Raw genomic sequence first — 14,459 nt, 5'->3', positions numbered from 1 at the left:
CACCAGGAAGTCTCAGGATACCTTAGTAACTGGGCTCAATTCTGCCTTCAAGACAAACACACAGCATTCCCAAGTATTCCCAGCAGGAGAGGAGCCAAGGAAGGAGCCTCACCTTATCAATGAAGTACAGTGCCACAGCCCTCTGCCGAACTTTCATCTCTTTGGATTTCCAGTCTTCTCGGTATTGATTCCGGATTTTATCTACAAACTTCTTCAACCTCCGAGCTGTCTCGTACTTCTGCCAGTCCTTCTCACCCTGCAGGGAAGTTGGAACAGAGTCAGCACTACAGAGCAGGCAGAGGACTAGCTCCAATCTGCATCTCAAGGCTTTGCAAGCCCGTGTGTGGCAAACAGTCTCGTTGTACAAAAGCACCAAGATGCTGCTGCTGCACAGCTCAGCTTCACACTGTGCTGCCACACAGCTGCAGGTCATTCAGATTTCCATGATATTAAATAGTTCCATGGAAGCAACTAGAGAGAGACACAAAAGACACATCTTCCCTGCTTCTCAAAACACAAATGGTTTCCTCTGCTTTATTCAGATGGCACTTATGTTCTTTCAGCTGTGTAATTAAATACCCATAAAAGGCAAAAGCAACATCAACAGTTCATCATCATTATTATATATTCAAGACACAGCAAAAAGAGGGCAGGAATAGAGATATTTTTCCTCCTGTATTTGTAGGACAAACTCCTTGTTTCCAATCCAGGAAAAAATCTCTCAGAAAAAGACTTCATGAAAGGAGCTTAAATTCTTGCTTTTATGGACTTGATCCACAGACTGGGTATTTGCTCCCACAGCAGGAGTTTATTTTCCTTCAGTCATGAGCTCCTTACCAGCCTTCTCAGCCAGGAGCCTGGCCAGGTTTTTAATTTTACAAACAACTAATTAACAATCCATGGTTAGAACTTCACTACAACACCAGGCAGGGGAACTTAAGGCCAAATGTATGTGAAACATCCACCAGAGCAAGACTGCTCTTGGATAAATTGCTTCCTTTTAGGTTTACACAGGTTAAAGGATTGCTACTAGAAGTGAAATGATTCTTTTCAGGAGACATTTTCCAGATTTCACCTGCTCTCCTGGGCAGTAACTCTATCCTCTCCTTTCAAGGGGGAACAGAAGCACAAGCACAGAAGCTTCCCTGTGTTTTTCAACCACTGTAGGATGAAAAAGCCAGGTAGCTTTATCTCCTATCACTCTCCTAACCATGAGCTACATTTGCTTCTTGGAAACACGACCAGGAAGATTGCTTTGGTTTTGCTTTTTTAACTGGATCTTTACCTTAATTCTTGAGCTAGGGTTCAACATGATGTATTTGATAGAGCCTTGGATGTTCTCAGTCCATGACACCAGCCAGGTCACCTTATTATCATGCCTAACCTCCTTCCATTTGTGTCCTGGTGGAGGGGCAGGGATTTTGGAATCCCTACAGAGAATTAGAAAACATATAATAAAAGCTAGTTAAAGAAAATCCCACCAGCATCAAAACAGAGAAGGTAATAACAGCATTACACAAAAAAAGTGTAGGGAAAGGAACTGAGGCAACAGAAATGTATTATCTCCACAAGCAGGAAACCAAGAAAATAAAACTGAACAAAGATCAGGAATGTAACTGCTACTAACATGTACCTGCTGAAGAATTATACTGTAATTGCTAGGACCAGTTTTGGTTTGTGAACACTGTATGTAATAGTGTGGACACTTATGAGGACTAGAAGGAGTGAAGAAAAGCCTACCAAACCTTAGCCTTCAACACCATGGAAGACAAGGTAGGGCAACCTATGTATAAGAAACTTATTTTCTGGAAATACTAGCAGGAAAGGCAGTTTAGGCAGATGCAGGCTGTAGGCGTGAGGAAGAAAATATGTTGAGAAAGTTCTACATGAAACCCATGATTGCCTTGCTCAGTCTTTTCTTGTATGACTCAGTTTCTTATCCATATGAGAACAAGATAAGCTGCATCCCTAATTCTACATGGTTGAGTTCCAACTTATGGAGGGTTTTAAAAAATGAGCTCTAGAAAGCAAAGGCAAGGCGTGAAGCATGCAGTGCTCACTTGCTGCAGTTGATGATGATGTCTTCAGGCATGATGCGCCTCTTCAACATCCCCATTTTGGGATGGTTCCCACGGCCTCGGAACAGACCTGGGGGCTCAATCTTAAAGTTGGCAATCCTCTCCTTGTGGTTGTCCATCACACAGTAACCATACTCCTTCAATAGCCGCTCGTTCTCCTCTTTGATTTTCTGGGAAAAGCCAAAAGCAAAGATGATGTGGCACAAGCAGCACCACACGCACCTTTGTATGCCAAGACTTGAAACAGTTTTGCATTTGCTCCACACTAATGCTGAAGACCCAACCAAAAACCAGATCCCCATTGTGGCAGGTGTATCAGACTGGCCAGAAAAGCACTCATAAAAGGCACACAGCACAAACTGTGGAAAAGGGAAAGAATGTGCGAAAATTCCCTGAAACATTGTATTTGAGGGAAACAGATCAGTGCTGGTGAAGGCAGCTATAATTTTACCACAATAGAGGGGTGTATCTCTATCTATATATCTCAGCTTCAAGGGTACCCCCAGCACAGTACTGCTACTTTATATTTTATGCTGAGCATTTCACATCCACTGGACTTCCTATCTCGTTGTTTATGTATAAAAATTCTGTGTATAAAAGAATTCAGTGTTTGAACTCAGCATCAGAAAGCAGGCAAAGGAATGTCTCCAGGCTGCTGCATGTCAAGCCTGTGTCAGCAAATGGTTTCACAAGCAGAACACAGTCTTCTAAGAAAGAATGTGCTGAGATTTCACTGCATACTTCTGTGCCTGAACTCTAATTATATAGCAGGAAAAATAAAAACACTGCAGCTCAAAATAAAACATCTGACCTGCAGACAGCACTGCTGCACCAGCTAAGAAACAGAAAAAGCCACTTCTGTTCCATTTTAAGAGCCACCATGGACAGGAACTGAAGGGCTCACCCACATTTCTCAAACAAAAACAGCAGGAAGACAAGGGCTCTCCATTTTGATGGGATCCCCCTGATCCCAAAGGCTGTAATTCCAAGCTGCCAGGCCCTTCATTCAAAGGACAACTACTACAGCATTGCAGAAGATCAAGCTGAGAACTTGGGCAAAGTTCCCGCCTTCCAGCATTCACTGCAGGTAATTTAATTCTTAACCTACGAGACATGTAGCCATGCTGCTGGATAATAAAGTTTATTTTTTATTCAAAAAACAGCATTACTTGATGTTGAAGATTTCTTCTCTCAATTTATTAATTAATGGCATTGCTGCATCTTTTCCACCATCCTGATCTAAGCCATCCTTAACTGACTATCCACTGCTCATTATTTCCCAGGGACCAATGAGCCCAGCAGCAGCACCTCTGATTCTCTTGATTGACTTAAGCAGTTACTTAACTTTACTTAAGCAGTTACTTACTTAACTTACTTTCCCTAAGCAGGATCAGCCCTATCAATATCATTTCAAGTCAGGATGAAGATTCAGCTATAAACACAGTGCTCTGCCCTACCTGAGCTGCAGAGTTCACATGAAAGCAATAATCTGAAAGCTGGTGAAAAACACTGACGTATGCACAGCAAGGGGAATGATTGCACAGAAATGTTTACAACCAAGAAGCCTCCAGAATTCCCACTGGTACCTGTTTCTCCTCCTTGGACATCTGTTTCCTAGCTTCTGACTGAGCTTTGAAATACTGGCTCATGTGGGTGAAGTCACACTTGCTGAGGTTGGTGATAGTGCTCTTCTCTTCAGAGGTCATTTCCTTGCAGAAAGAAAGCAGTGCTTTAAGTTTACACACACACAAAGTTTTCATGCAGAGCAGAGCTTACCCTACTCCAAGCAGCTCAAACAGGAATAACAGCCAGGTTCTCACAATAACCCCCACCAGAATCCCCAAATTCTTGCACACGCTCACTCCAGCTGAGGTCAAAGAGGAAAGGACAAGCAGCAGATCCTATGGAGCAGGGTTCTGATGTCCCCAGTCACTGGGCAATGCTGCACCACTTTCCAAAGAACTCCCACACCCTGACTGGGACTGCTGAGGGATGGGGAGAAAAACCCAGAAATATATCCAGGGAAACAGCACTAAACTTATCCAAAGCCTTGCTGTTATGGCTGATGACTGAAGTGAACATCTCTGTTTAGTAGGGGTTTCCTTGTAGCAAATCTGGCTCTAACAAAAGGCATTAACAGGCAAGTCAGCTACACCACATGGTGCTGCAACAGAGGAACCTGACTTTGCTGGTTTAGAAAGGCATTTATGGTAGGGTCCTTCCTGGTGAAACTACAGGATAAACGGGAAACTTCACAGCTACAGTCTGAGGCAGCTTTTAGTTGCCTCAAGCCAACTTTTGTGTGCATGGAACAGCAGCCCCTTTTCTCTGGTCAGTGCTGAGGAGACACTGGCCATGCCCACAGTCAGACTATGTGCATACCTTTCTCCAGTCCTTGAAGAAGTTTTTCCTGAAGATCTCCTTTGTAGTGTACTCATGATCAAGCATTTTTGCAAAGAATGTGGCAACTTCTTCTGCTTTGGTACTGAGCTTCATGACTTTACCTACAAAGAAAGGTTTTCTTCTTAAAGAAAATGGTAAACAGGAATCAAAGTCATAAAGAGAACACAGTAACTACCCTAAAGGATTATATTTTTACTACGGAGAAGTTTGTCTTAAAATGTTACATAATGCAGCAACTTGAATGGACAAAGGAAACAGAGGAGCACAATTGCTTGACTTCCACTACAAACATTTTGAAAAAATTTTCCTCTGGAATCTAAACATTTAAAAAAAGCAACAGCAATTTGATGTGAGGCAGGTCTGGGCTGCAGGGCAGGAAGGGGAAAAGGCCTGCTGCAGGAAACCCTCTGCTGAGCCACCCCCGTGCTGGGCGTGCTCCTGGGGAGACACTGCTGTTTGATGTCAAAAAGGCAGGGATTTTATTAAATTTCATATTCCAGCACTCAGACATGTGGGAAAAACACTCCCTGTATTCCTTTTCAATGCACAGACAGACTCCACCTTGGAACACCCCTTCCAGCCTTTAGCTACTTGTAGGCAGGAAGAGCCCTTCCTCTGGATACTCTACAAATAGGCTGGAAAGAGATGCCAAATATTGAACTCTCCCTCATTGAAGGGAAATGTGTCAGGGCTCTGCTAATTGTTCCCTCTGCTGTGGGAATGCACTCCTGCCTCTCCAAAGCAGGCTCAAGGCAGTCATTTTTAAGAAAGACTGAGCTGTCAGTGAATGGAGGGGTCACATTCCAGCTTCTCTGCATGACTGCAGCACAAAGTGGAATTGCTGCAAGGGGAGAATGAAGCACAAGGGAAAGAGACTGCTGCTGCATCGAGGCTGTGCATTCAACATCTAACATTCCTGTCGAGCATTTTTTGGTCCTGACTGCATTCCTGATGAAATGTGGGGTGCCAGTGATCCCTCTGAAGGATTCTGCATGCAGCTCACATCTCCAGCTAGTTTAGTTGCAAGAAATATTTAAAGTTCCAATGCTTGGCCGTCAATACCTGGAGATTTTTAACAACCATTTTACTGCACACAAATGAACACAAGAAACTGCTTAATCTGTGCTCTTGGAAAAAAAAATACCATGCTTTGGGTTTACTACATATTTTCAAAAGTTGCATCATCTCTAAAATTAAAGCATAGGAGTCAGTTAAAAAGCCTTAAGATCTATAAAGCTTTGTAAAACAGGACTTAGCAAAACGTCCCCCCAATGATCTGAGAATATTCCACAATTAAATTAAACCAACAGTAACTCTGCCAATTTTTAAGCTGTAACCTAAAATACAGCATTTGTTTGCTTATAACAGGAAATGGGGGAAGGGAGAGACAGCAAGGGAAACTGTTTTTCCAGGCTGCAATTTCAGCTTGACAGAGGCTATCGAGTTAGTAACATGTTATGGGGCTAAAATGTCTGATATTTTTCCCATCTAGCTGAAGGCTCAGTCACCTTTATCTAATCACTTTAGAATATATTTCACTGGAAACAATTTCCTTTTTCTTTCACAAAGGTTTGAAAGGGCTCTTAGTGATAGAGCTGGTAAAGAAAGGATTTATTGCAGAGGCATGAATATTAGTTACCTGATTTAACACTGAAAACTAGAGAGCAACCAGGGGACATAACAAGCAAAAGAAACCCCATGGCCACAACTGCAACTGCCACCACCACTCTTACCTTGCCCCATCTACAGAAAAATGTGCAAGTCAGAGCCAACTCTGGCCTATGAGCAGTGACTGGTTAACCCAGAGGCACTGAAAAAGGATGGCTTTGGCATTTCAAGCTCCTTCCCTGAATCGGTACTGCAGGCACTTCCAAGAGCCCCAGCAGTTTTTTTGTGAGATAAAAGCAGGCAGTGAATCCCTAGGCCAGGGACAGATTCCTCCAGTGTGAGCCGGCTGCTGGCCAGCCACAGCCTCATTACTGGGCTCTACAAATCACCCTGGGATAATCTTGAAATGAGACAATGCCTTGTGAGCACAGACAGAGGCTCTCAGCAGCTGCTGTGTAAATCAGACATCTGATTTTTTGCCTAGTTTCTCAAGGAAGACTTATGGGATGTCTTTATTTGCCAGACCCCCTTCCCTGCCCAGCCCGTGTCTGTTGAGCTTATTGATGAATTTCTGTGATGACAGAGGCAGAGGTTGCAGAAATCCCTGCAGAGGCTGCTCTGTGAAATAGATGGCTGGAGAGACGAGGAGCTTATTGCTGTCTGCACCAAGGGATAGCACAGTGCAATCTGCCCCTCCCCTTCTCTAGACAAGAGGAGAGATCATGCATTTTTCAGTACAGGAAAACAATTTATAACTTTGTATCAGCTCTTATCAAACCCTAAGAAAGAAGGCTGCAGACATCCTTGATCACTGTGTTACTTGCTTGGAGATGGCCTTTAATAGGCTACAGCATATTTATTTCACTACTTTGCTGCTGAAAATGTAATGCCACCTATTCCTCAGTATTTCAAAACACTGTGTCATATCACATGAAAACAGCACGTTGCTCCTGGAAGAGTTCCATGTGCAGATGTCCCCATCACCAAAAATTACATTTTCATCCATTCAAATACCTCCCACTTAATTCAATCCTGGGTTAATTTGATCCTTCATTTAACATGATCACAGAAAGGAAACACACAGGTCATCAAGTCCAGGCTCCAACAGGCATCACATCCTATAATCCCTTCCACATGAGCCTCTACCTGCCAGGCAGCCCAGGATACTTGAACCCCACAGCAATTAGTTCTAGCAGAGGCAGTGGTCAGGGAATGGGACCATGACATGAGAGGGCTGTGTCCTTGATGACCAGGGTCATCATTCATTCCTACAAGATCCTAATCATCTGACCCAAATTCAATTGTCTTTTATTTCGCTCAAGCCATCAAATGATGATGAATTTCACCATGGATGATGGAAGCTGCAGTTCTTGATGTTAAAGAAAACAAGAGCAAGCCTAAAGGTGACCACTGATGAGGCAGCTACAATTACATACTCCACTGGTCACTGCTACTCTGAGGCATCAGACACCCTCATTCTGCTAAGGAACCTGAGAGATTCACCCCGGTAAGGGACTGAGAGCAGGTTCAATCCCTGTGTCACTTCAGTGAGCAGAATTCAGCAGGCTCAGGTAAATTCCTTTTCTTCCACAGACCTCACTTTGCTGCTGTGGAGCTGATTTAAGTGAACCACTAAAACACAACCACCTCCTCAGCTCTTCAGTCCCCAGAAGAACAGTGCAATACTCTGAGATGTTTATTTCTCTTCCTAGCAAGTAGAAATACAGATTAACTCACCATCATAATAAAACTTGACATTTTCAGGCAGAGGTTCATATGGTGGAGCAAATACAGGACCTTTGTGCTCTAGGAACTTCCATTTGATGCCTTCAGGGTAGCGCTCTTCTTCCCACCTTCAAGAGAGAAATACAAACCAATACAATTTTAACTCCCAATCTTCATTTTATTACTGTGTGGGTATGAGAGTATGCTAAACCAGCAAGAAATCACTGCTTTGTCAGGTACAGAGCAACAACAAGTACTCAATGTACTATCACTATTTAATTCCTTTTTTTCCTTCTTTTTCTTTTTCCAAAAGCACAGTCATAACCATGAGCAGAACACCTTGGGCTGCAGATTATCTGATGCCATCCTATTCCTCACCTCTCATGGGCTCCTCTTTTCACAAAAGCACACAGCTGAAATTGCTTAAATCTTAAGAAAATAAGATTTGGACCCTGTAAACCAGTGAGAATCATGCCAAATTAGTTTCAGCTGTGATCCAACATCAGGTCCAGGATGCCTGCTCAGCAAAGTCAAACAATTGTGGTATATTATGCAGCTGCTTTCAGATGTGGACAATATGCCATTAAGGGCAGAGATAAAGAAACAGATGCTCATTTATGACCTAAATGAGAACAAACCTGCTTGGAGAAGAAAGACTAAAACCTCCTATGTCATTTTAAATTCATTCCAATTCTCTGGGTAAGAAAAGCATAGTTGAAGAAAAACAGAGCAAACCAGCAAACTGCATGTTTGTCTTAAAGACACTCTATAAAAAATGCTCTATAAAAATGCTTTGTAAGTGATGCATTTGGTATCACAACACAGCAAGGCAGGCGCCACCAATCCCACATTCCAAGGGAACAGGGTCAGCAATTCATCTGCAGAGAAAAGGGTTCTGCCAGGCCAGGATCCTCCCCCCAGCTCCCAGTGCCCAGGCCACTGATTCCACACTCCTCCCCTCCAAGCTCCTTTCATGATTACAACAACATCACTGCTACATGCTGCTGGCACAGGATTCCCTGCTGGGAAAGGCTATTTCACCTTAGTGATCAATCAACTGGGAGGCCATTAACCTGTCACAGCACTCAGTCTCTGAATTGCCCAGACAACTTTGTTGAGCAGCCATGACAATAAAAAAAAGGAGTTTAAGCTTCTGTCTGGTGTCAGCCCTAAGGAGCAGTATTCCCATTCCAGGTGCCACAGCAGCTGAGCAAAGATGAGTATGGGCTGCCTGCATCTCAGGAGTTGTGATGCACTGACTGACTGCTTCATCTCTACTGAGATAAAAGTCACAGCATGGAAGATAAAGACTGTACAGAGACAAGAGTTTCTCCTAGAAGACACTCAAAATCCTTCACTTGTGTCTGTACATCAACAATTTAGGAACAGCAGCAACACAGCAGCTGGCTGGAGTTTGAAAGGCACCATCTTTGAGCACACCACTGGACCTGACTTCTTCTGATGAGATTCAACAACTTTAACAGCAAAGCACCCAAACCCAGCTATCAATACAGAACTGCATGTCAGACTTCAGTCCCTGCTGAAAAGAAGGCCTGAGTAAACCATGTTGATATAAGAAACCAATATTGACACAGATTCCAAATATTTACATTCCTAATGATTGTTGTGTTTTGTTTTGTTTTTCTTTTATTAATTAGAAGCTTGAAATATAAATATTTTGTCAAACATAGGCCTAGGTTCTTCCACTCAGAAGCTCCTTTCAGTAAAATAAATCTAAACCTCTCTCAGCCAGAATAAGCTTCTCTCTCACAATGAGCAATTTTATTCCAGTAAGAATAAAATAAGGGCATCATTCACAGTAGTTACTGTTTTCAGGACAGGTTTGTCATTCTTGTTTTTTCAAATTTATTCCTCTGGTATTTACTTGGTGAGAAATTCAGTACCTCTATCCCTTCCTGTTCTTTTACAAAGGATGCATGTAAAAGCAGTATTAGAAAGGCAGCAGTTTAAATAGACAGCAGAAGGATATTGTGTCTTCTGGGATGGCTACAAGGAAACATGGGATTCATGGGGTAGTTTCTAAGCTCAAAACTACCAGAAAGTGTGCCCCCAAAAGACCACAAACCATCCCAATCCCACCTCCACCTTCCTAAACATCACACATAAGCATTAAGACAAAAGATAAAAGTGAGTCTCCTGAGTGTAGCTCATTTTTCATCCTCATTTAGTTTCAAACAGGAAAAGCATTACAGCACCACTGCCCTTGGCAGTTTCTGGTTCTAAAGCAATGTGGTACACATGATTTTGTGGGAGAATGCTGCCTCACTGATTCCAGCAACAACTCATCAGTCACATAGGCTTCTTAATTAAATCCCACATCAACCCTGTCTAAATATGCCAGGGTGGCTCGGGAAGGAAAAGTTGGAAAAGATCTTTGAAGTGGAATGAGAAGAGAGAACATTCTTGGGAAAAAACCCCTAACACATCTCAGGGATACGTTATTTCAAAGAAATGAACTTGCTGTGACACAAGGTGGGAGAAGTGCTCCTAAGGTGCACTTCTGGATCACATTCTTCACACGCTGACGGGGCGTGAAAATGACCTCTGCAAGAGCTGCACACGGTGATGAATGAGGCCAGTGCCTTGGGGATGTCTGCATCAAGCATGCACACAAGTCAGGATCAAAATGCTCAAGGCAGCAAGCACTTGAGGAAGCAGCCAAAAAAAGGTATCAGATGCTCAGAAAATTGACTCAGATGGAACATAAAATGCCCTTAAGAGAAACAAGTGAAGTGCACATGAAACTTTGTCCAGCAGATACAGGCTATACAAAGCTGCAGATGGATCACAGGAACACCAGCAGAAGAATGCAGCTACCTCGTGCCAAATTCTGCAAAACATGCTTTCCAAGGCACTTTTCCTCAGCAGCAAGCACAAACTGCCCAGGTAAGTGAGGGGAGAACAGCTTTCCAGTAAAGGTCTGCTGTTCAAGGATACAGCCCCCAATAGAAGGGAGCTGGGATAACAGAATACTGTTAGACAGAACCAGTAAGGGGATCTGAGACAAAGCCAAAAAGACAAACAGATCATTAAGGCTTAAAAAGATCTTCTGTAGCTTCTTATTGCTTTGTGTCGCTGTAGTTTGGTAATGTTACAGCACATTAAATATGCTGTCAAAGGATTTGAGAACAAAGTGGATTGCTCAGGAAGAAGGGAAGTTTTGGGGAGAAGCTGGAAACCCAAGTTTCTAAGGGAGAATTCAAGTATGAAAAAGATTTGCAAGTGCTGGTGTTCTGAGGAAGTTGGGACAGATAAAGAGAAATATGTAATAACTATAAACACTACAAAAGATTTTTTCCTTTTTAAGGATGAATCAGTAATTGTGTCAATAAAGGAGTAAAGGACTGAACCTGAAATGATTGTAGAAGACTGCAAAGACCTTTCCCCAACTCTACAGATCTATTAAAAACAGCCAAATGAGCTGAGAAAAGATAAAGGAAACATCCCTGAAAGGTCATAAAAAAACATTACAGGCGGGCAGAAAACACACATGCTTTCAAGAAGTACATATGCACTAAAATGAGGGAAGTACTAAGGCCAAAACTTCAAAACACACAAAATGGTAGCTCCCTCAAATCTAGAAATAACAGCTTAAATTACTATGGAGGGTTAAAAAAAAGAATCCAGGAGGTTTCTTACACAGAGCACTACTGATGCATCACAGGTCTGTCATCCAAATGAACCACAAAGGTCAGACTTACTTAAAAAAGGTTCTAAAAAAATTTAAGAGTGGGTGAAAGTACAACTTCAGTGATGTTACTTAAGGATCCTGGGCAAGACAGAAAGTGTTTTTCATTTAAAACTCATTTTCAGAAATCATTTATCAAACAGGCTGAGCTAACTGGTCACTCGATCAAGTTGATCAAGTTTCATTTTTGTGCCAGAGGCAGGAGCAGTTTTGAGAGGCACAATTGACACCCACTCAAGCTGTACCTCCATGGAACACAGATAAGTTCTACTAGAATACTGCTTAACACATCTGCACACATTAATATATTCCTGAATCCACCTGCACCTATTAATATATTCCTGCTGACACCCCCAAGCCTACAAGCTTTCCTACTGCTCTGTAGAGTTTCAGCACAGAGCAGCTTCTGGGCACAAGAATATTGAATATTGAAGAATATTGGTATCTGATCATTATAGGTAGCTTCTACATGACACAGATAGGGGAAAAAAACCCAACCACCCAGACAGCCCCACAAAACACATATTTCCTGTTTTAGGGATATCACTTCTACTTCAGAGGATGAACACAGTGAATGAGATATTTATTTAGAGCTTACCAGAAAGTAAGCCAATTATTCAGAACAAATCCTCATGAATCAACAGAAGAGAAAGCCAGATGTGCTTATTCAGCCAGCATGGGAGGTACAGGCAAGTCCAGGTGCAGATGGGAGCCTACAGCACTGACTATATATAGTTACCATTTCCATTTTTGCTCCTCTTCTTTTTTCGGCTTCTTTCTTTTATCTGCTTCAGGGACTTTTTTATCTTTGCTCTTGACTTTCTTTGCTTTGCTGTCCTGCAAAATGAATAAGATCCTGTTAGAACAAGCTACTGTATTTCCCCCCTTCCCTGAAAAGATGTGTTAAAAGACTCTGTCCTGGGGTATATAAGAGCTGAATTCCTGTGGCTTCACCACATAAATGTGCTCTTAGATCACCCCATTAAGTCAAAGTCTGCTGATGGTCCTACTCAAGTTTTCAGCCAAATTCTTTTACTTTACACTGGGGACATGCTAAATGCACACAGCCAGTTATCACCTGATGGGGGCAAGTCTGGGCCATGGGAAGGGAACTGCTGTGTTACAGAACCTCCTCCCTGTTCTACACTGGTCTGTCTGGTCTGCTAAATGCTGCAGAGCACAACCACCATAGTCAGGTGGCTTCTGGGATTATCATGGTGCATGCTCAGTGCAGAGACACTTCCTTTGAAGGGAAGAATTAACCCTATTGCCCAGAGGTACTGCAGCATGTGTCTCACAAGGGTGTCTTTGCTAGACATGTCATTTGTCAGTCTCAAATTATGGCCAACCTTTTCCAAGTCCCTCTCCAAAGAAATTTCCACCTAGGCTCCATCTAAATGCTTTAAGCTTCCTTCTAGCATCTAATCTCTTTCATCTCCCCTGCCTCTGAACCCTGCCACATCATCTGTGCAATTACCACATGTTGTGAGCAAGGCTCCCCTGCCCCCTGCCAGCTCCTTAACAGAAGGACTGTGAATTGCCTGGAACAGCCTGGAAGTTCATGTCCTGGAGGCATCTTCTCCACCCATTGTTTGAAGGGTTGGAAAAAAAGTTCCCCTGACTTTTTATAAATTACAGTTCAGATAAGTTAATATCAGCACCCTAAGTGGGGATCTGCCACACACAGCTCTGTTCCAGACAAAATCAGATTCCTCCTGCTCTGCATAATCCCACACCAAATAGCCTGGCTCTTCTTTATGATAAAAATAAACTCATCTGTCACATTACCTCTTCTTCCTCTTGTTTCCTTTTCTTTGCTTTCTTGATGTCTTCTGTTTTGATTTTCTTGGGTTTGTAGTCAGCACTAAGAACAAAAAGACTTGCTGATGAAATTGATCCATTTTCCAGTAGAAATAAGAAGTCATAGACATATAAAGTTTATGTGCACAAGCTTGCAGCATAGCTGGCATTCTTAATTTCTAAAGAATACAACTTATACCCTGGCTCTTTCAGAAGACTCACTAATCCCAATCCAGCACAACAGCCTACAAAACCTACAAGATGTTGTTATCAATACCTCTCCACGAGTTTCACTGCTGAAACAAACATCTTCCTCAATGAAGAATCAATTCAAAAGCATTAGCAGCCACTCAGTGATTCCATGGGATGGGATAAATGGGTATAACCTTATTGGCATGTTCTATCCCAACTCTCTTTCCAGTCATCAGTCTGGGATCTTGCCCACAAGACTCACTCTCTGCACCCTCCACTAGTTCAAACAGTAGCAAAATTGAGTACTGGCAAATTACATAAACACAACCTCATTTCCAGTGAGGTTGGAAAAGACCTCTGAGATCATCCAGTCCAATCTATGACTCAACACCACCTTGTCAACCAGACCAGGCCAGAGTGCCATGTCCACTCTTTCCATGTCCACCTCCAGGGACAGTGACTCCACCACCTCCCTGGGCAGGCAATTCCAATATCTAATCACCCTTTGTGTGAAGAAATTCCTCCTAATGTCCAACCTAACCTCCCCTGGTGCAGCTTAAGACCATCTCCTCTTGTCCCATTCCTTGTTGCAGGGGAGCAGAGCCTGACCCCCACCTAGCTGCACCCTCCTGTCAGGGAGTTCTGGAGAGTGATAAGGTCACTCCTGAGCTTCCTCTTCTCTAGGCTGAGCCCCCCCCCAGCTGCTCCTCATTGGACTGGTGCTCCAGACCCTTCCTGAGCTCCAGTGCCTTCTTCTGGACTTCCTCCCACACCTCCTGATGTCCTTTCTGAATTGAGGGGCCCAGAACTTGAGGTGCCCTCACCAGTGCCCAGTAAAGGGGCAGAATCACCTCCCTGGTCCTGCTGGCCACACTATTCCTGCTACAGGCCATGTGCCATTGGCCTTCTTCACCACCTGGGCTCATGTTCAGCTGCTGCTGACC

The 14,459-nt window shown here is 43.1% G+C and overlaps 1 protein-coding gene across 1 annotated transcript in view; it reads right to left on the bottom strand.

Annotated features, from left to right (window-relative positions):
• The window catches only part of TOP1 (DNA topoisomerase I), a 65,832-nt gene that overhangs the window by 7,743 nt on the left and 43,630 nt on the right, over positions 1–14,459 (bottom strand). Inside the window, exons 7-14 of the mRNA XM_030231955.2 lie at positions 13,312–13,387; positions 12,263–12,360; positions 7,827–7,942; positions 4,461–4,582; positions 3,665–3,787; positions 2,061–2,248; positions 1,286–1,430; positions 113–256 (exon numbers count right to left, since the gene is read on the bottom strand). Of these exons, the coding sequence (XP_030087815.1) occupies positions 113–256; positions 1,286–1,430; positions 2,061–2,248; positions 3,665–3,787; positions 4,461–4,582; positions 7,827–7,942; positions 12,263–12,360; positions 13,312–13,387 (1,012 nt within the window). The remainder of the gene's footprint in view (positions 1–112; positions 257–1,285; positions 1,431–2,060; positions 2,249–3,664; positions 3,788–4,460; positions 4,583–7,826; positions 7,943–12,262; positions 12,361–13,311; positions 13,388–14,459) is intronic.

The sequence above is a fragment of the Serinus canaria genome, chromosome 20 (genome assembly GCF_022539315.1).
Source record: "Serinus canaria isolate serCan28SL12 chromosome 20, serCan2020, whole genome shotgun sequence".
Lineage (NCBI taxonomy): Eukaryota > Metazoa > Chordata > Aves > Passeriformes > Fringillidae > Serinus > Serinus canaria.
The sequence above is the reverse complement of the archived record's forward strand: the minus strand, read 5'-3'. Positions and strand labels throughout refer to the sequence as shown.